Below are 21889 nucleotides of genomic sequence, written 5' to 3'. Positions count from 1 at the left end.
CATTGGTAGCTTTTTTCAATTTTAGACTGCTGCCTGGATTTATACAACGCAACTTTTTCAAGTGTGCTAATACTATTCTTGTTGCTCTCGCATCTTGCAGGCATAAGACTTCAGGGGGCTTTGCAGCTGCTCATGTACCGAAGAATGCTCAAGGTTAGAGTTGAAGAAAAACATTCGGGACAGGTCTGTAGCTCTTTGGTTTTTTTTTAGATGTGAACACCTCTTTGACTAAGAGGAAGAGAGGAACCAGGGTGCAATTTACTTCATTCCCACCTTTTTTTTCCTTCCAGGTGATCAACCACGTCACAAATGACATGGAGCGAGTGTTTGATGCAGCTATGAATGGGACCCTCATATTGGGCACACCTGTGATGTTTATACTGACCTTAGTCTACAGTTGCTACCTCATCGGCCCATGGGCACTCATGGGAAACTTTGTGATACTCCTGTTCTATCCAGTCATGGTAAGTACTGGCAGTTCAACTTCACTGTTTCACTTACTCAAAGCAGTGGTGTGCTGTGGATAAAAATGCTCAGTCTCTGAGCTCTGGGGAGTATGTGGTTGATTAAGTTATAGGATCCTTTCTATCTGACTCAGTTTTTTTTTTAGTGCGTAGCACTACTAGCTGCAATCACGGATTTCGCCGATGCCTGTCCGAAGCCGCTCCCACTCTTTTTTCGTGAACTTGAAGTGGAGAAAGAGAAGGTGGCGACGCACGCATCGCGCGGCTCGGCATTGAGGAGGCGGAGTGGTCGCATAGCTCCAGCAGTAGCCGCACGCTCTCTCTCTGTCCATCCGTCTCTCCGTGAACTTGAAGAGGAGGAAGGGAAAGTGGCGACGCCCGCATCATGCGACTTATCACTTGGGGGGGGGGGGGGGGGGCGGAGCGACCGCATAGATGCACCTAATGAGAGAGTAGACAGTGAGAGAGGGCCGTGTCAGTTGCAGACGTGGCGGCCGTCACTGGGCAGTGCGTTAACTAATGTCGCTCGCCGCGTCGTGAAGCTGCTTGTGCTTATCTCTGCACCTTAACGGGTGCTCGCCTTCAAGCGCATTTCTCTCTCTTTCTCTCCCCTATGATCCATTTAGACTTTCGGCCCAGAGAAGTGCATTGTAAAGAGGTACATTGTGCCTGTTTCGTTCATTTTGGAAGATGGTGTAAGGAAAGCTGAGGACGCGGGTGCGCCATGCGTTTGCTTTGCATCGCAGTGGATGAAGCTGGACTGTCAGGCACTGCGGCGCAGGTTCACTGTGCTTGACGTGCTGAATTATAACGGTTAAGCAGTGCGACGCACCTACTTCGCATTTGATTACTGTATAATCGGCCGTAATTTTTTCAAATAATTGTGCAGCATAATGACCTGCATTTACCTATGCACAAGGGTGGCTGTTCCTGGCCTACGGGGCTGGGACTGGTAGGTCAACGCCGCTTGCGGCGGGGGCTAGCCTGCCACCGAATTTTATCCGTTGTAGGCCGTCATTGCACCCGCCACCGCTTCGGTGATGGACGACGGCTGTTGCAACGCGCGTCTTTCTCTCCCTCTTCTTTCTCGTCTATTTTCTCTTCTGTCCGCACGGGGCAGCGGAGGTGGCTCATTAAAGTGCCATTTTTCATGCTCATAGGACCTACAGCATGTTAGAGATGCAAGTCATTTTGCTCAGCTTTTGAGACTAGAGGGGAAGGTGTATATGGCAATTGGTTGGTTTTTCATATGGTCTTCCAAGTTGACCAGTAGCAGGCTCGTGCATTTTCTTCTAATTCTTCCTACAGTAGCAACAACAACATGTACGCCATTCCCTTTCTAAGCTTATCCAGTTTACTTATTTTATTTATTATTTATTTCTTTAGTTGCCCATTAAGTGACATATTGTGAAACAAATTGTTGTGTTTGTCCTCTGGCAGCAAGTGATATGTCAAATGCGATTTGGTTAGAAGAGGAGGTGCCGCACAAAACGAATTGCAAAGTGCTCATTGCTTTGACATTGGTATTTATTGCATTGTTGAGCAAACTTTATAAAACCGCAAAGTTCTCTCGATGGGCATGAATGAGTTTGGCCGCTGCGGTGCAAAAACTGTCTAGGACCTGACTAGAAATTAGTTTTTTAGATCTATATAGTAGGCATGTCTGTTTGGCAAGAGACAACATATGCAGTGGCACAGGCATTCTCCAATCATCAGTCATGAATAAGCTGTGTATCTAAGAATATAGTATAAGAGTATGTTCAATCTCAGGTCGATGTTCAGGTCGAACGTTCAACTAGCAAGCCAGTCTCCTGCGTCGTCTTCTTTGTTATCACGCGCCTTTCGACATACGCTTGTCTTCTTTGCAACAGTCACCGAGCGTTGGTGCGACACTAATATATATATATTCTTTTTAGACACTCTATTCACGCATGAAGTAATTTGAACTAGATGTGTTGGTAACCTGCAAGGGACGTGTAATGTCCAGTATCTATACTTAGCTTCCTTGGTGTTGGCCACACCTGCTACTGCTTTTTTTTTTAGCAAACCAGTCAATTTGGCAGTATATCATTCTTCACACTACCTCACAATATATTCCTTACATAAATTTCAGCCAGCAGATGTTAATGAGCTAAATGAATGGGTCAGTGAGTAATTCTTAATTGTACAAAATTTGAATTTATTTAGTGCTGCTTTTGTTTAAAAAAAATGTTGCCACCTCTGAGTGGAAACCTTTGTTCACTATATATGTCGCGTTTGCAGGGTTCCATTGCAGCGGTCATTGCCAAGCTGCGGCGACAAACGGTGAAGCAGGCAGATGAGCGGGTGCAGCTGACGACAGAGGTGGTTAATAACATTCGGCTCATAAAGATGTATGCTTGGGAGGACCCCTTCACCAACAAGATTAATGGTAGGTGCCACTGTTCTTCCTGCAATGTCCGTACCTGTTATCTGTGTTGCTAGTAACATATATCCTAGTTGAAGTGCCCCGCCGGGGTGGTGCAGTGGTAAGACACCCGACTACTGTGCCGGAGTACTCGGGTTCGAACCCGACCTCGGCGGCTGCGTTTCGATGGAGGCGAAACGGAGTGGCGTCCGTGTGCTGTGCGATGTCACTGCACGTTAAAGAACCCCAGGTGGTCGAAATTTCCGGAGTCCTCCACTGCGGCGTCTCTCATAGCCTGAGTCGCTTTGGGACGTAAAACCCCACAAACCAACCAACCAGCCTAGTTGAAGTGAAGATGCGTGTTATTTGATAATGGGGCTATTTGTTAAGAAAAGTGCCATTTTTCATGCTCATAGGACCTACAGCATGTTAGAGATGCAAGTCATTTTGCTCAGCTTTTGAGACTAGAGGGGAAGGTGTATATGGCAATTGGTTGGTTTTTCATATGGTCTTCCAAGTTGACCCGAGTCTAGAACATAATGTGCCATATCATAATGTTACATAGGCGAGCCTGTACTTAAGATTGCATAGTACTGAGGCATAGAGCCACAAGCACTTGGTGGAAGGTGTGTTGTAACAAGGTGTAAAAGCTGCGTTATCACTCCTGAGTTTGACTGGGGCATTAGCGGCTAAGCACCGTTGTGCTCACTGTCCCTTTTAATGTGTTGCTTGAAGAAGGTCTTGCTGAAAATGTGAAACAGTGCAAATATACAAACCCTTGTTCTTTTCATTTATTTCTCTTCATAGGTGTGCGGAATAACGAGCGTAATGTGCTGATGAAAGGCAACTTTCTGCAGTCACTCTCAACGACCGTGACGCCAGTGATCCTGATCATGGCGACCGTGTCGACACTGCTAGGCTATGGAGCCACAGGCCATGAGCTGGTGGCTTCGAAAGCCTTCACTCTTTTTGCACTTTTCAATGGCATGGGCTTCTCTATCGGCACCCTGCCCTATGCCATCCGAGCAGTCACTGAGGCCAAAGTGGCTTTGCAAAGAATCCAGGTGTGTGCACCTCTTTGTCTTCATTTTTTCTTGTTGCACTCTCAACAGTATCTGACTCGAGCTTTCTAAACCGGTCACCTGTTTCTTCAATGTATTAAACAGTTGAAAACATCTAATTATGTGCAAGTCGTGTATGCTTCTTTGTTTTATTTAATGAAATTAGTCCATGACATCCAGGGCTGCGGATGTCACAGACTGTCACAGACGCCGTTTCCATGGCCTTGTGTGCTGTTAATAGTGGTATAAAAACAAAATGACTGAAGTCAGGCCAACACTGCCATTTTCTTGAATAGTTTGGGTGAAGAAGGCATCATATTTCTGCACACCGCATTCAGTTCTGTAATAAACTGGAATGTGGAAAATTTTGGCGCGATATAGAGGAGACACCCTGCCCTGGTGGTGCAGTGGTTAGGGAGCTCGACTACTGTGCCCAGAGATGCAGAATCGAATCCTGGGCGCAGCAGCAGATTTTCGATGGAGGCGAAAAGCAAGGCGCCCACGTGCCGTGCAATATCAGTGCACACTAAAGAACCCCAAGTGGTCAAGATTTCTGGAGCCCTCCACTACAGCATCTGTCATAGCCTGAGTCATTTTGGGATATTAAACCCCTCAAACCAAACCAACCAGATGAGTGCACAGAGACCTTGGTGAAGCATTTTAAGCTTATTTTGCAGCTTGATTTGTTTTCTGTTGAGTAGGGGGAAAACAAAGCAGTGTTGCTTTATGATTGCTGATAAGTGCCGAATTAGTAATTATTGATAAATATCTTATAGAACAGCTGTTTTGACCTTTATCATCATCACTGCTATCATGTAATAATCTCCTGGAAATATGCAGAATCATGTTTTAGTTTCTGCTCACCACGTAATCACACTGCTTGAAAACATGTTTATCTGTTCATAAGAAGTGTGCCAGGTGCATATATGATTGTCATGATTATCATAGGTACAAGAAAAGGGCGCAGGAGCTTTACAGGCATTTGTAGTGTACTCTGGTATTTTTTAACACATGGTTTTGGTACGAAGTGCATTCATGGCATGTCAGGCTGAAGCGTGTGCATCTGTCGCCTGTAATATCTGTGCAGGAGCTCCTCGAATTGGATGATGCCAAAGTGTGGACGAGGAAAATAGAGGAGAAGGACAAGCGCTTTGCTGTGACAGTTTCTGATGCCACATTCACGTGGAACACTGTGCAGCCCAACGTAAACAGTGTGGACATTGTCAAGGACAGGTTTAAGGTTAGTAAGCGTGCTTGCAATGGGTAACCGTAGTGTGTGTGTGCAATGCATACTCTCAGCTCTTTACAATTTCAACTCTGAGGAGGTCAGAAAAACTAGGTCTCGCTTAAGCTTTGCCTTACCCTTCTTTTTCTCCTTTTCTCTCTCATTGTACATTACTGCCGTACTGGAACGCATGCTAATACGTCACACACGCCAAAACACATTCTCCAAGCCTTCCGTACCACGCTTAGACCAGAGAGCCTTTAAGGCCCATGTGTGGCATGCTCGTTTGGCACACAGACGACCAGGGTGCAGTCCCCTACAACATAAATTGCACTATTTTATTTTACAGAACTATGTATACCCATTACACAAACATCATTGCCAAGTTTGGCTTCATTTGAACCCTTCCTTGATTTGTTGATTTCATTTTCAGAATCTCTAATCATTATTTCCTACCGACTCTGGACACTTTCAGGTTTCCTGTGTAACGAGCTTTTTAACGCTACGCGTTAATATTTAATTCACATCTTGATAACCTCAGAAAATTTCTGCCTTAGCTTTTTATATCCAATGAGCTAATAAAGTTGCCAGATGTCACCTGTATTGACCAATTAAGCAATGTGTGAAACATTGTAATAGGCATAAAGATGAATGTGCAATGCATGTTTATAGCGATATAAGGAGTGACCAGGGAAAGGTAAAGAAAAAAAGTCTGTTCCCTGAGGCAAAACGTAAGTTCATTGAGTGACCATTTATAATACATTGGACTGTTTGCTTTTGTGAGTTGATGAAATGTTGAAGTGTTCCGTTTTGCTAAGGTCGAGAAATGTTTTCTTCTTTGTTTTTTTTTTTTACACCATACCCATCTGTCAGCAGTGAAGTTCTGAAAATCACAAATTTTTTTTTTCACACAGCATCGTTTATAGATGGCTCAGTGCTTTATGCAGTATTTACTGCCATTTATTGTTCCTCTTTTTCCAAAAAGGGTGTACCAAACACCAAACGGACAAAGCAGAGGTGTTCAAGAGAAGAAACATGCAACGGGAACGCAAATGAGATTACGCCCATAAATGAGGCGAACGCTGAACCCGAAGAGGCACTGAAAGATATAACCTTGCACATCAAGAAGGTAAGGAGAGGGAATGTTAGTTGCGTCTTATGGCACCGAAACAACTGAGGCCCATCATATGCCTTAGATGGAGTATTGCTTCGCTCAGTTCGCCGTAACTTTGTTTCATTGTTTCTCTTCAGTCTGTTTGGTTCCACTTTCTGCTTTCAGGGCTCACTAATTGGAATCTGTGGTCGAGTGGGCAGTGGCAAGACTTCACTTCTTAATGCTTTGTGCGGTGAGGTAGGTGCTTACAGAGTTAAATTTTCAGACGTTTCATACAATTGGTATTGGTCAATATTTAGAGAGAAATCCCTAGACCACCCGAACCCGGGACCACCACCTTTCCGGGGCAGTCTCTCTACCGATCCCCGAATCAGGATGAACTTTTCTTTAACTGCGAAGTTTCTGAGGAAGCTCTCTAGCTTACCTTTGTAGCTGTATGGCTGTGCTCGGGTGGATGTCAATTCATAGGATTGTGCATATTTTTTTTCTTCCAAGTCAAGTGAAAAAGATTTTCCGGTATAAATTAACATTCAGCTTATTGTGCACTAAGCACGAGCTTGTTTAGGTAGAGCCCAGAGCATTATGGAAGTTGTGTTGCAGAGAACATATTTGAACATTAGTTCTGTTGTGCAGTCAGCAAAAACATGATTGTAAGTAGCATCTCTTCTTTTAGTGTGAATGTGACAACACTTGTAACAGAAAACAAGAGCTAGTTTCGAATATTATGGACTGATGGTGCTGTTCTAATGTTTCCAGATGAACCTGGTGACAGGGGAGATGGATGTCAATGGCAGCATTGCAATTGTCACCCAGCAAGCCTGGATTTTCAATGCCACCATCAGGGACAACATCCTTTTTGGGCTGCCATATCTGAAATCAAGGTGGAAGTTTTGCCTTGCTTGGACTGTAGTTTGTTTTTGTTTTTTGCCTATAGATACTTTGACCTTTATCTTTTGTTTTTCGCAGGTATGATGCAGTCCTTGATGCTTGCTGCCTGTTGCCTGACTTGGCCCAATTTACTTGCGGAGATCTTACGGAGGTAATATTTCTTCAGTCACGTGAATTTTTTTCTCCAAAGGGTGCGGGATTTATTTTGGCCTTGTGTACATAGCAGCTGTGCAACATGCTTTTGTGAAATTTTAAAAAATAACTTCCAAGTAATGACTGGACACTGCAGTAAAATTTTCTAGAGTCGGCAGCATTGTGCTAATTAGTATGCATATATGCGGCTGCTTTTTGATGGAGGCGAAACGCAAGTTGCTGTGCAATGTCAGTGCACGTTACCCCAGGTTGAAATTTCCAGAGCCCTCCACTATGGCGTCTCTCATAGCCTGAGTCACTTTGGGACGTTAAACGTCAAAAAAACCAAAGCACAGCTAATATGTATATATCGCCTTTCATGGCTGTTGTGTGATTTTGAAATTGAGTCACCTTTAATTAAGCAGTGGAAAAAGTGTGAAGCACCCTACAGCCCTTGGGATACAATAATAATGACTAAGTAATCCTTTCCAGCTGTCTTGGTATGGTGGCATTTGCAATAGAGTTCCCAGGATGCTAACAGATAAAAATATTACATGTTTTTCTTCCCGGGTGTTTTAAATGTCCACTCTCAAAAATGTTGGGTAGCTGCACATTTCATATCGTTAGCACTGTGATTGGATTTGGGTAAGGATTCAGCACCACAGAATAAGCCACAGAGTAGGGAACTGCGAGGATATACTCGTAATGGCACCAAGGTTAGGCTTATGGTGTTAATTTGAGCCACATGTATTGAATGTTAGCATTGCTAAGGGATACATAAATGCCCCCTAGCCAAAACCATCAGCTTGTCCCTCCCTAATTTTTTCTGGTTTTCTTGTTTGTGGAATCTGATTGCAAGTTTATCCTCGCAATGCATCCGTTACTGCGTATAGATAAAGGAGACACTTTTCTTCAGGTGGCTGTTCCATCTTGTGTAAGAAGACAAATCCTCTGCTGCATGCTGGGTGGATTTGTATGTGTACATCAGCCATGTGTATATTCAAAATTCACTTAGAAGAGCGCAATACCGGTTAGTGGAAAAATTAAACGGCACAGTGGACGCAACCTAAGCCTTATCAAAGAAATTATGAGGTTTTCTCTTTTGCTAGCTTTTGAAAGCGAGAATAAAATTCAGCCAACTTAGAGGTTTACACTCGAAAAGTAGCACAATAATGCTATTGAGGTTTGTTCTTATGATTATTTGTACAGCACCATCATCATATTCGCAGTAAATACTGCCCGCTCTGAAGTTGGCAGGTCAGTGAGAATTTTGTTTTTTTCTGGAATTAAGTTTAAAGGGCACATGAGTCCATGATTCAAGCATGAAAACTGTTTGTTATTTTGGTCAGGGACGACAACAAAAGTGTGAGCATCTGGCATTGGCACAAGAGTACCTTCAGATCGCACTTGAAGGTGACGCTTCTTGCTGCAGCTAAAGTGTACATCGACTTTTGCTTCCCGGGATGCTTATCTGCAGATCGGCGAGAAAGGTGCCACACTGAGCGGGGGCCAGCGGCAACGCATAAACATGGCACGAGCCCTGTACAGCGATCGTGACATTTTCCTGCTGGACGATCCTCTGTCGGCCGTAGACACCCGTGTGGCACGCCGACTGCTTGAACGCTGCATCCGGGGGGCCCTGCGTGAAAAGACAGTCTTCCTTGTCACCCACTCGATGGCCGCCCTGGAGCAGTGCCAGCAGATACTCTTTCTTCGTGGGGGACGCATCATCGAACGGGGAACACATGCTGCCCTCATGTCCTTCCGTGGGGAGTACCGCAAGATGTTCGAAATGGACGCCACCGCCAAGGTCTCTGTTGAGTCCGGAGCTGGAGGTTCGTCTCCTTGTGGTTTGTATATATATATTTTATTAAAAATTGATTAAAGCAAGGTCATCGTGCATTGTGAGCTTTTGCATCTGCTGTAAAGAACTCCTTGCAGTGTTGCCGAACTCAGTGGTGTAAAAAGTGGCTAGAAAGCAACTCGGAAGTAGCTGAAAAGTAGTTGAAATGGCAGCAAAAAAAAGCTTAAAGGTAGCTAAATTTGCTGAGTGCTCTTACAATGCATATTTTACACATGTGATATTTTGAAGCTGCTATATTACAGTTCGCTGTAATGCTGTGCTGTAAACTGGCTTCATAGTGGTTTTAAAAGGATGTGAATGCCATGTCGCATAAGGGTTGAGGTCCTTGCTAACTGCGCAGACTGGTCCTTAAGAAATATTAATGCGAAAACATTTCTCGTCGCACGAGTGGCGCATCCAAGACCTGTTTAAGGAGCGTTTTGCCAAAGACTGTCGCCACGGTGTGTCCTTACGAGCTGTTAATCATTAAGAAAAAAAATGTCCACGTTAGGATCGAGCCGTCATCTTCCATGTCCCAGCCGAGCGCGTTAACCACTATTCTATGTCGACTTCTTGTGAACGTGTCTATAATTCTCCTTGTCTAGCTTAGATACTGGAAAGTCCTGAGGGAAATAAAAAATAAAAATAAAATTAGAAAAACACAAAACAAAATAGATGAAAATGAAGAAGTAAAAAGAATAAAAATGAAAACTGGAAAATAACAAAAACGACACTTCTAGTAAGTCAACGGCAAGGTGCTGCAGTACTCTCCCTCATCATATGCGACATAACAAGTGATATATACTCAAAACTTCGAAGTCGCTTTTGCATACAGAACATCAGGAGCTTAAATTAAATGTCCTTCCTTCTAGCTGGCTGCTTTGCTTCAGTCATAGAGGCTGGATGATAGTAGTGCAAGGAAATCGTACATATAGTGTAAAGGGGTTATGCAGGAGCAATTTAACAAATTTAACAGACCTATTTAGTCATTTGATGCATCTCATGGTCATGTGGTCAATGACACCAAGCCTTGCTGTGTGTTGGCATCATATCGTTCCTCGGAGGAGTGTGGGTGTGGGAGCCAATGCCATAAAATGCTTTCATGAAGTATGACTGAGCAGTCTTAATGTTCTTTCCAGTTATAAAGCTGCCCCTTTTTGCAGGACTTCACTTCCTGTGGGTTTTTGTGAAGCCAGTAAATGTATGCTATTCAGTGTATTTATTCAGTTATCCCAAATTCTGTTTGCTCTAATTTTATGCTATTCTATTCTGTGCTATTGTACCTAGCATATCCTGTGCTCTCAATTTATGATTTTTTTTGTATTACTTTCCAGTTTCTCTCTGAAGTTCAAATAAAGTGGGTCTCTAACTAACATCCACTTGAAATTTTCTCATTAAGAAAATTCTCTACTTTTGTCTTTATAACCAATGCACAAAACCTACCGGGTTTCTGTATCATGTGCAGAGCATAATTTGACTTTACGTCCGTGCTTTTATTGAATATACCTAAATTTGGAGCTTAGAGTTCACAAATCATTTGCAGTGAAAGATGTTTTGTACCAGTGTATCACTTATTTTGAGCAACTTCCTGTCTGCTAACTGTGGCTATCTGTGCAAGAAAAAAAGAATGCACCTGCATTAAAAATAACCACGTAGAAACAAACAAACTGGTCACCCACACCCTCTTAATTGTGTTGAGCAGAAATAGCAGTGAAGTAATCATTTATTTCTCATTTCTCATTTTACCAGATATGCCAAAGGCAGATTCTGCTGATTCGAAAGAAACACTCATCGGTGACAAGGATACAGGCAAGCAGAGTTTTTTTGCTTAAAGCTTTTATATTTCTACTTGATGTTTGTTCATGCCTCTTACCATTAATTTTTTTCGTCATTAAAGAGGGAATTAAATACACGGCGTTTTGTGGAGGCTGTGTAAAGGTGTTTGGTTTGGCTTATAAGGTTTAACGTCCCAAATCAACTCGGGCTATGAGAAACGCTATAGTGGAGGGCACCGGAAATTTTGACCACCTGGTGTTCTTTAACATGACAGCACATTGGTGGCTTGTTTTTCGCCTCCATCAGAAAGCGGCCGCCATGTCCGGGATTCGATCCTGCATTCTTGAATACAGCAGTCGAGCACTCTAACCACTGCGCCATCGCAGCGGGGTGCGAAGGATTTGTATTTGTTTTACTGGTCAGAGGCTTCGATATTTCGCATACTCGGTAATAGATTTTCTGGCCTTATTGGAAGAAATATTTCATGCCATAGGGCTGAGCTTGGCCATCAGTGTTGTGAACAATGGCTTATAGGCTTTGGACTTTACTCAGTGTTACCCAACATAGTGGACTGAATCAAACCAACTTCACTAGATCCTACTCGATCTGACCCGATTTGAAGATAGCGTTGGCAAGAGTTTAGGGCTGACAAGTAATCACTGCATAACAAGCATAACATGAATGAACACATGGTTCAACGTCTATAGGCACGCATTAATTTTTGCAGTGGACGGCAGCATAGAAGGCAGCAGGCGGCTGGTGAAAGATGAAGAGAAAGCGCTTGGAGGCCTGTCAAAACGCGCAACCTGCCTCTTCGTCCGAGCTGCGGGCGGCCCGTGCATTGTGGCAATGCTGGCTGCGGCCTTCCTGGTCTTTGTCTGTGCACAGATGTTCGCCAACATTTGGCTGCAGTACTGGGTCGACTCGGTATGTGTGGCATGGATAAAAATTTATTTTTTGGCAAGATGGCAGCTATGTTTTTGTGATCTCGCTTTACCTGCCACATGTTGGTCTCATTTCAACATTGTGCTGGATATACAGTGAAAGCTCGTTAATTCAAACCTCGATAATTCGAATTTTCGGATAATTCGAACTACACTACTTGGTCCGGCCAAGCTCCATAGAGATCTGTGTGTAAAAAATCCCGTTAATTCGAACGCGAGTTGGTTCCGCTACGGATAATTCGAGCTACGCGCCGCCACGTCTGGGTGGATTGGCGCACATCACGCGGGAAAAAAAAAAAGTAAAAAAACACCTCCGCGATCAATAGGCATAATTAGAGGCTGCGCACTTCCAAAACGGGGACAGAATAAGGAACCAGGTAAAACCATGGAATAGTGGGTAAAACTTAAATGGCGCCATGACCGGCGTGGCGGCCGGCGGCATTGAAGGGAGGGGACGTGGCCGCGGCAAGGTCAGTGCATGGTCGCGCGGCGGCGGCTGCCTGCTCTCTCTTCTGCGCAACCTCCGTAGCTCACAACTAAATACTCGTTAATTCCAACCCTGTTAATTTGGAAATAGGGATAAGTACTGTCGACACGGTCCCAGCCAATGCCCATAAAAGGCTATGATTTTGGACGGACACTATGGGTTAATTTTTTTTTCGATAGCCATCCATCCTTCCACCCATCAGTCAACGGAAGCTCGCGAGTCAGCCGCGATCATGACGCCGGCTTTTAGCACCGTTCATTCCGATGATTGGAGTGGCAGTAGACGGCACCGCCCGCCCAAGTCGCTCATAGCATGGTAAAGCGAACATACTGAAAAGGAGGCTTGCACAACCGGACAAGCGCTGGCACTTTGCCAAGTTCGCTTTCCTCCTCCCTACCTGAGCTAAAGTCAAAAGATAAGCACGCCGTTATCTCCGCGCAGCATCTTGGCGCACTGCCAAGAAATGCGTTGTGGACGGTGAAGGCGCGAAACGGAGGGACGCGCTAACGACTGACGCCTTTATTATTATTACTTTTTTCAGATTCGTAGGCACAAATCAGGGCTGGGTGGGTTCATTATGCGAGCGAGTTCGTTAGGCGACTAAATACGGTACTTTTACCGTAGTACAAACGGTTTTGGCCAGTTTTTTCGAGGCCATTCGATAATTCGAACATCGCATAATTCGAACTTTTTCCCGGTCTCGTGAAGTTCGAATTAACGAGCTTTTACTGTAAGGCCATTCATAGCAATTCGTGCCGTATCATGTTTGTTCTAAAGGAGGCATTTGATAAGTATTCCTGGCAGTGGTAGCTCATAGTATATTTAGCTGCATGTTCAGTGGGTTACGGAAACTGTCATAGTGTGATCAAAAGATTTCGAGTTTAGGTTTATGCGAAACGTTGTTTGTTTACTTGCTTGTGAGTACAGTTAACCTCGGTATAACAAAGTCGGCAAAATCTGCCATTTACTTCGTTAAATTAAAGGTTTGAAACATGAAAATTTTTGATCTTGCCTGCGGAGAACCCTCCAGAACATTCACAGGCCATAAAGAGTTAAAGCCTTGAATTGCGGTGGATTTGTGTGTTATGTGCGTGATGGCGACATATATTTTTTGTTTCGCCATCATCACCGCCTGGCTGAACTGTGAGTTCCCAATCATGTCGCCGAATTGACACCGCGTTCAGCCGCTGGTGCAGCCACGTAGGAGCCAGGGAAATGAAGGCCAGTGGCTGTGGGCCATGCTATCTTATTCGTCTCGCTTTCTCTAAGTCAGCAACAGTGAAAATGGTGCCCTCTGTCTCACCTGATGAACTGAAACCCATTTCAGGATGATCATCGCTGCATGCGCAAACATGCGAGTCTTTGTTAGTGCACACGTATAGAGTTGGCATGTGTGCACAGCGCCTGAGCGTAAAGTGAGGTTGTCAGGCAGACGGATGTGCCTACCCTTTGAGGTTTTTTCAGAGCTTTGCGGGTAAACACTATTATCGCAGCGCAGGTCCCTTTGAGTTCAGGCGCCGCACCCCATTTGGCATCCGTTTCGGGCAGGGGGCGACCAATTGGACATTTTGCCAGAGCTGCGTTGGCTGTGTCCTGTCTTGCTGGCGGCACATTCTGCAGGGGTTTGTGCCACCTAGTGGTTTTCCCCAACGTTATGTTCACGAACATCGCCCATACTGCCCCACATGGCGCAGCATGCAGTCTTCCATCACCACCCATGCTTACATCGGCCATGCACTCTTCACCTGTTTTTCTGATGACGCACCTTCACATATGCACTCCACTACGTGCTTCACTCAACTTTTCGCACTCACGGCACAATTTTTCCGCTGGTTCATTTTAAGGCAGCAAGGAAATTTCGCTATATTGAAGCTGCGGTAAAATTTACTTAGTTATACTGAGGCTAAAAATACATGGTGTTCTACGGACACGAAGTTGTGAAAAACCAAAGTACTTCGTTACACCGAGGATTTCATTGCATTGAAGTTTGTTACATCGAGGTTTAACTGTATTGGGTACATGTTGTTTTAAGCTCATCTTGTTTCATGAACACACAATGCCAGGCCAGGTTGAAGTTCAGACACCTTTGTGTGTTGTTATTTGAGCGTAGCGAGCAAACATAGTGGTGGTCACACTACTACAAGTCAATACCATCACTCATGTGCAAGTCTGCATGAATGCATTTTCCATGCCTTTGCTTACTGATGAGTTTTGGATGGGTACAGATATTTTTGTGGCTCCATGAGATGCATATTATTAAGATCCTACTGTATAATGTTTGAGCTTTCCAGCTTTTTGAACATGTTGTTATTAATAGCGATTCTTTTTCTTCTGCAATTTCAGATGCAGGCTAAAAAGCTTGCCTTTGTCAATGAAACATCGACACAGTTGCCAATCAAAGGTGCGTGCTATTACTGCGATGTGTGACTAATCTGCATGTCTTGTTGATTCTTTGAGCAAGAGGGGAGACAACCTGGGCCAGGGGGCGCTGTGTCGCTCTGTGCGCCAGCGCCCTTTGTGGAGACCTTGGCAAAACCTCGGCACAGTGCGGCCTCGTCGTCGGAATGTTGTCGCATATTGTCGCTTGCCTCTCGCTTTCGAGTAGCGAATCCGTGCTCATGTATTATTTTTTTTTGTCTCAGCGCCTGCCAACAAGTGTTCTTTAAAGAGCGCTTGTTCACGGCGATTGTTTTTCAGGACCTGAAGTGGGGCGCAGTGACGATAGTCTATCTATCAGTTAATCATAATTTCTCGCTTTCGAAAGCTCCAATAAAAAATTACCGACGATTGCGTTACTTCCTAATGCGAAATTTGAGCGCAGCAAATAAGCTGTTTCACCTTTCGATAGATTGAGGCAAAGAAATCGAGCAACACATGTATGCGCTATCACAGAATTTTTTTTTTTATTTTTCACACATATTCCTTTAACAAAGACTCCACTAACAGTTCTTGACAGTCATGAAGGAAGCTTTGTGGTCAGAGAAGTAGACTGATATATGTTCGACTTGGTCCCTCTGCTCTGGCAGCTCGTTTAGCAGCAGCAGCAGCAGCAGACGGAGGACTTCCACCGGTCGTCTCGCTCATGGCTCAGAAAGAACTGGCAGATAATTTCGCAGTGGCGAACGGCAGCGGCAATTTCGGCTCGGGCGGTGCACATATACAGATCCGCCGCCACCGATCTGGCTCTCTGATTGCCACCGCACAGGGGTTGCATTGGAGGAGGAGCGAAGAAAGGAATTAAGTTCGAGCCGGCGCTTTGACAACCGGAGACTCGCAGGAAGAGGGGGGAGGGGGGCGGCGTGTACACCCAGCGGCAAACGATGGGGGCAGAGGCGCGCGCAGCAAGCGGACAACGCGATAAAGGGAGGAGGGAAGAGATAGCAGCGACTGACTGATGCCGCTGACGCCGCTAGAGAGTCAAGATAACGTGACTGCATAGAACACCGTCGCCGTCATGCAGAAAGAGGAGGGGAAACCAACTCCGCAGCTGGGGTTGACTCACTATCGGCGTATCAGCGGTATCAGTCGGTCGCTGCTAGCGCTGGGGGGGATGAAAGGGGGGCGGAGCTGGTTACGAGGCAGACGCCGACGCCGACGCGAAACCCAGGAACGGACGCCAAAGAGCTGCGCTCTAAAATGTTTCCAACCAGCCTCTTTGTCAGCCGGGGAACCGAGAAAAGCAAAAATAGAAACCTTGTCAGCCGGGGAACCGAGAAAAGCAAAAATAGAAACCCCACTGGCGAAGAGCGTTGGCCTTGCTCGAGTCTCTACGCGACTGCTCTCTCTCTCCTCTTCGTTCTTCTGCTCCGTGTAAAGTGCAGTTCTGCTCCCGCGCGGGCGCGCTGCGCAAACTCCAAAGACTGCCCTGCGCTGCACGACTGCACTTGGGTTGTTCTGTTGTTCTGCTGGCGTCGCAGAGCAAACTCCAGCTTCGGTTCCCGAGATGCAAAGATTTCATGCTACAAGTTCTTGGGCGTTCTTTCACTGTTAACTTTTTCGCAGGATTTACGACTGCTCATAACCAGTCTATTCATCATGGGCACCCAGACCCAAGTGGCCACTCGGACAGCTTCTACTATATTGCCTACGGTGTGGCTGTGCCCGTGATGCTCTTGTGTGGCATCGTCAAGGGCATCGCGTGCACAACGGTATGCTCGTGTTCATTGTGTGTTTGATGTTCATGTTGCGTGTAGGCTATACATGCAGTAGTGCTAGGGTGCATTCATATAGATTATTACTGGAAACTTTTGTGTAATTCATTATCAGTCAGCAGCTGTCATTATTATTGAAGGCAGTTGATTACACATTCACCAGTATATCCAGCGGACCTCAGCTTAGTTTAGCAAAGCAGGCTGAAATATTTCTCCAAAACGATTTTAGCTGTTCATGCGTTAATGGCTTAGTGTCCCAATGTTTTGCCATCTTTGCTTACTGTTGGTAACCACAACGGCAGGCATTTAGGAATGTAGCAAACATCAAGTGACCTGAGAATAAGGTTGTAAAGAATAGAATTCTATTTTGTTTGTTGGAACAGTGTTTTGAAGAGACCTTAACATGGAGCACCTTTACATTGTATGCTTGCATGCTTTTAATGTTCTCTTTTGATTTTCGATTTCAGATTTTGTTGAATGCCTCTAGCAGGCTCCACAACCAAATGCTTCAAGGGATATTACGATGCCCAACAAGCTTCTTTGACGTGACCCCATCTGGTCGCATCACTAACCGGTTTTCCAAAGACATGGATGAGAGTAAGCACTTGTTTGATCAGCCAATTTCTCACAAATCCTTCTGTTTTGAAGAAACCCGCTGTGGAATGCAAAGCAGAACGGAAGGGTCTTGCTAGTCATAGGTTGATTGAACTGATTACCGGCGTGCAACATCATTACATTTCAGAATTTCAACCCCGTGAAAGCCTTGTGAAAACACAGTAGCAGGTTGTTCAGTTCAGTTCAGTCGTGTCCGACTCTTCGTGACCCTACGGACCATATCACGCCACGCTTTCCGGTCTCTCACTATCTTCCTAACATCACATAACTACATCTGCAGCGCCTCGAGGATGCCATCTAACCATCGCGTTCGCTGCCTACCCCTTCTCCGGTGACCGTCAACCTTTCCTAACATCAAATCTTTCTCCAACGACTTCTCTCTTCTCATCAGATGACCAAAGTAGCTGAGTTTTAACTTCAGAATTTGACCCTCCAATGAGCAGTCAGGGTTTATGGTCGACAATATCGACTGGTTTGATCTTCTGGCCGTCCAAGGAACTCTCAAGATTCTCCGCCAGCACCATAATTCAAACACGTCAATTCTTCAGCGGTCAGCCTTCTTCACAGTCCAACTCTCGCATCCATACATCACAACTGGAAAGACCATAGCACGAGTTATACGGATCTTGGTTGGCAGACTAATGTCTCTGCTCTATACAAGACGGCCAAGGCTAGCCATGACCGTTTGAGGTGGTTATCGGCTTCCAATTCTGTCTTTGTGTACAACACCCCTCTCTTGCTCACAAATAGTCAGGTCAATTGCAACATCTCTGGTATTGCCCATAAGAGCAGTGAGTCTAGTCGTGGTCGCTCATGCTGATTAGAATGAGCCCTCAGTTCCAGTGTGACAAGCATGGAAGAACTGCAATGTCTTCATGCCAGTAATTTCCCCGTTGTGCCTTTGCCTTTGTGCTGCCTTCAAGCCGGGTTGCTCCCATGTGCATCCGTATGGTGATCTAAAAAGAGAGGATCGGCGCTGTCAGTCAGGCTCACAGCAACTCGTTGACTGCATTGGGGCTATTTGTATTGGGGGCAATTTGTTTTCTAACCCGCGAGCACATTACCTCATGGACTTTTGCTGCATGAAGTAAGTTGGGTTGTGCGACAAGTCCAAGAGGCCACCGTTGCGAAATTCATGAACATTTATAGTTTCTGAAAATTTGGGAGGACTTTTGGTATTGAAACCATTCTCGAATAGTTCAAATAGTGAAAGTGCAGTGCAAATCGAATCAGATAGAAGATGCGGTTCGAAGACTATTTGAAATGTGGAATATTTTTTTTGCACACTCCTATTTTAAAGTGCATGTGTGGGGTTGGGGACATTAATGCTAAAATATGTGAAGCACAAGGAAGCTGCTAGACGTGCTGTAAATTATTGTGTACGTTTCTTTTGTGCCCTTTTCCAGTGGACATCAGGGTGCCTTTCTTCTTGGAGATGGTGGTGCAGAGTCTGCTGTCCATAGCCCTTCAGTTGCTCATCTCGGTGTATGTGTACTACGTGTTCAGCATTGTTCTGGCTGCATCCGCAGTGGTGTATCTGTTGTTGGACCGCTGGCTAAACGTTGGCGTGCGTGAAGTCAAGAAGCTGGACAACATTGCCCGCTCGGCGGTTATTGTGCACCTTGCCACCACATTGCAAGGTGTCGCAGTCATCCGAGTCTTCGGGTGCCACAAGTGGTTCACCAACAAGTGAGCTTTTTGCCACATATCTTTTCGCACTACCTCCCATGGTTGACGGCCCAGTTGATGGAAACCAGGCCGTCAATAGTACTTACTGTTAAAGTGTGCATCCAAAGATGTTCGTGACGGTTACATTTCAACCATTGTAGGGTTTGTGTCAGATTATCAAGCCATTTTAGGTGGCCAAGTTGTTAGGGTGCCCGACGGCTGAACCAAAGGATGCACGATCAAATCTCAGTCATGGTAGCCGCTTTTCAACAAAGGCGAAAAGTAAGACATTTGTGTACTGTGCGATATCAGTGCACGTTAGAAACCTCAGGTGGTTGAAATATTTTGAGCCCTCCACTATGGCGTGCCTCATAGCCTGGGTCACTTTCGAAGGTTAATTGCTTTAAACCAAGCCAAACCAAAAAGAATGTGTTCGTGTATTCATGAAACAGTGCTAGTCATGTTGTTGGCTTGTGCTGGCAACTTCACTCTTATATGACAGTATGCCTTATCCAACTGCAGGCAGTGAAAGATAGTGTCCATATTACAACCTGTGCGATGTATTAAAAAAAATTAGGGGAGGCGTTTTTGGGATGACAAAAATGAATTCTGAGTTCTGACACCGTGTAAAGTGTGAGGTAGTTGAGCATTCAATGGAAGACCCATATGATCAAGGCTAAACGTGTGAAAAATGCACAAAACAGTCGCAGAACAAAGTTGAAACAAAAGCAGTTATCGGGGTTTCATACCAAACCCGTGTTTATGATCTCGCAAGAGTCATTTCATATTAAATTCAATTCAATTTATTATATCACTGTTGAGTACATTCCAGCATATACATATATTAGGAGGTCCCAGAGTCGGCGACAGTATCGGAACCCCCTATGAATGACAGATAAAGATTGATATGCAAGACAGCAATAATTCACAGTAAGATAAATTGAACATAGACTATAGATAAGCTGATAATAAGAATAACATTATTTTGCAACATAAAATGAACTGAGCATGTAAGTTAAACACCAAATCAAACAGTAATAAAAGATACGCATAAAAAGGCATGACAGTACAGACTTTTAACATGTTAAACCAGATAAAAATACATACTATGCAGAGCTGATAACATAGTCATTATTAGTATCAGTTATTTTTTGTTGTTAAAAAGAAACTTGGATGCAAATTTGTTTTTTTTAACCGATTTGATGATAGATGGTAACACTTTCCAGACCATGATAGCAGAAAAATGAAAATTTTGTTTCCCATAATTGTTTGTACTCTAGGAATTAATAAATTTTTGTTTCTTGCAAATCATGTTTTGTTATCATTTATTAGTGAAATTTGTGAAATAAGTGATACTGGAAGCTCGTCATTTAGTAACCTGTAGAAGAATATGCATAAGTTGTATTTAACGAGTTCAGCGACTGCCAGGATTCCAAGGTTACGAAGCAAATGCTTAGCGCCAGAGTCATTGACATTGAGTCATTTGGCATTGATAAGTGACTGTTTTGTGCGCCTTTCCTCACACAAAGTTCAGGACATATTACAAAATTTGTCTCGCTAAACAAACCATGATCATGAATCGCTAAAACATGTCTAACCAGTAGATGACCCTGAAAGATTTACACAAGCTATGATGAGAGCATCAGATCGGTGTTAAAAGAAGACTTCGAATTATGGTGGGCGACCTTGGTTGCGTGCTGTGTATGTGAGGCATTCCTTGCGTTTATGTCTCGTGTTGACTATGCTTGGAATTCTCTTTGGTCTGCTTCAGGATGTATGAGTTGGTGAACAAGCACTCCGGGGCACATGTGGTGTTCCACCTGGCGTCCCGATGGTTCACGCTGCGCATGGAGTTTGTGGGCATCTGTATGGTGGCTGCCGCAGCCTTCATCGTCGTTGTCATGCGCCAGAGTGTCAGCACTGGGCTGGCAGGCCTCATGCTCACCTCCGTCTTTTCCGTACGTCGCTGGTTGAATTGTACGATGTGAAACAGTGTTATCAGCGTAATTTTCTTTACCTCTTTCTGCAATTCTGGTCAGAGGCTTGTATACACCATAACATGGCTTCATTAGTTTCGGTATATTCTTCCTTGTTCGAGCTATATTGGACACTACATTTTGAGCCAGCACTCCAATGCCTAGGCATTAATCCTTACGAGATCTAGTTGTCTAATATGTTACAAACCTATTAGTACCTACACAGCATTAATAGAATTGTATTGTTCAAATTCCTGACTAAGGGTTTCGAAAAAATGAGCTGCATCACGGCACCATTCAGCGGTGCAGCATTAATTCACATGCTGGGATAGCAAGCCCTGTTTCTTGTATTTCTGCATAGTATTTTCACTGAATAACTCTGAAAGTATGTTGTATGAAAATTCATAATAATAAGCAAACGTGCAGAAGTCAAAATTTAAATTGCACATGCACTCTCTTAGTCTCTTTTTTTTTGTTCAGTAACATCGCACTAAGTTGAAACAATCAGGGCTATTTAGAACATATTTAACACTTTTCTCATTTGTAATTCTACTTGCTTACTTATTTGGGTCTCAGGAGGGTATATATAGACCTTCTTCAAAAACTGGCGCCCCCTTGCGCTGACCAAGCGCATTTCCGCTATGTCGTGGGGTTCTGAATGCTGCAGCAGTACTATGGCAATACAGGATAGCGATGTGCTAGTTGGCATTTCTCGCCGTCTAAGGTACGCAAATACAGTTTAGCCCAGTTATAGCGAAGCCACTTATAGCGAAATAGCGGTTATAACGAAGAAAGTTCAATTTCCCATTCCCATTCTTGCATTTTCAATACAATTTGGTCCAGTTTTAATGAAGTAAATGAGCATGCATCAGCGGATATAGTGAAGTGATTTTGTACCAAGTGAAAAATAATGTGTCAATCGAGCTTTTATGCCTTCCGGAAAATTTTTGTGTGAAAATAAGGACAAAATTTGGCTGACGGTCGCATTAGCAGCGTCGTCTGCACTTTTGCGAAGTGAAAGTTTGCTTCACTGCAGCGCTTGGCATATCTTCGTGATGCGGTGTCTCGTCGTGTTGTTGAGCTGGTTGCGCGGGAGGTAAAAAAAAAGGAAGAAAATAAGAGGCAATTTTCGATGACGTCTCGGAGCAGCAGTCAACTT

General features: G+C 44.4%; 1 protein-coding gene across 3 annotated transcripts in view; it reads left to right on the top strand.

Annotated features, from left to right (window-relative positions):
• The window catches only part of LOC146196543 (ATP-binding cassette sub-family C member 5-like), a 43552-nt gene that overhangs the window by 9484 nt on the left and 12179 nt on the right, over positions 1-21889 (top strand). For 2 of the 3 annotated variants that reach the window (XM_084598287.1, XM_084598286.1), the window contains exons 7-23: positions 101-183; positions 291-464; positions 2727-2874; positions 3658-3914; positions 4999-5151; positions 6122-6265; positions 6416-6487; positions 7007-7131; positions 7217-7289; positions 8748-9120; positions 10863-10922; positions 11617-11816; positions 14664-14721; positions 16323-16468; positions 16939-17068; positions 18493-18775; positions 20526-20712. In XM_084598287.1, the coding sequence (XP_084454413.1) occupies positions 101-183; positions 291-464; positions 2727-2874; positions 3658-3914; positions 4999-5151; positions 6122-6265; positions 6416-6487; positions 7007-7131; positions 7217-7289; positions 8748-9120; positions 10863-10922; positions 11617-11816; positions 14664-14721; positions 16323-16468; positions 16939-17068; positions 18493-18775; positions 20526-20712 (2666 nt within the window). The remainder of the gene's footprint in view (positions 1-100; positions 184-290; positions 465-2726; positions 2875-3657; positions 3915-4998; positions 5152-6121; positions 6266-6415; positions 6488-7006; positions 7132-7216; positions 7290-8747; positions 9121-10862; positions 10923-11616; positions 11817-14663; positions 14722-16322; positions 16469-16938; positions 17069-18492; positions 18776-20525; positions 20713-21889) is intronic. The other variant, XM_084598288.1, reaches the window with a different exon arrangement.

The sequence above is a fragment of the Amblyomma maculatum genome, chromosome 3 (genome assembly GCF_055883805.1).
Source record: "Amblyomma maculatum isolate TAMU_Amacu chromosome 3, ASM5588380v1, whole genome shotgun sequence".
NCBI lineage: Eukaryota > Metazoa > Arthropoda > Arachnida > Ixodida > Ixodidae > Amblyomma > Amblyomma maculatum.
The sequence above is the reverse complement of the archived record's forward strand: the minus strand, read 5'-3'. Positions and strand labels throughout refer to the sequence as shown.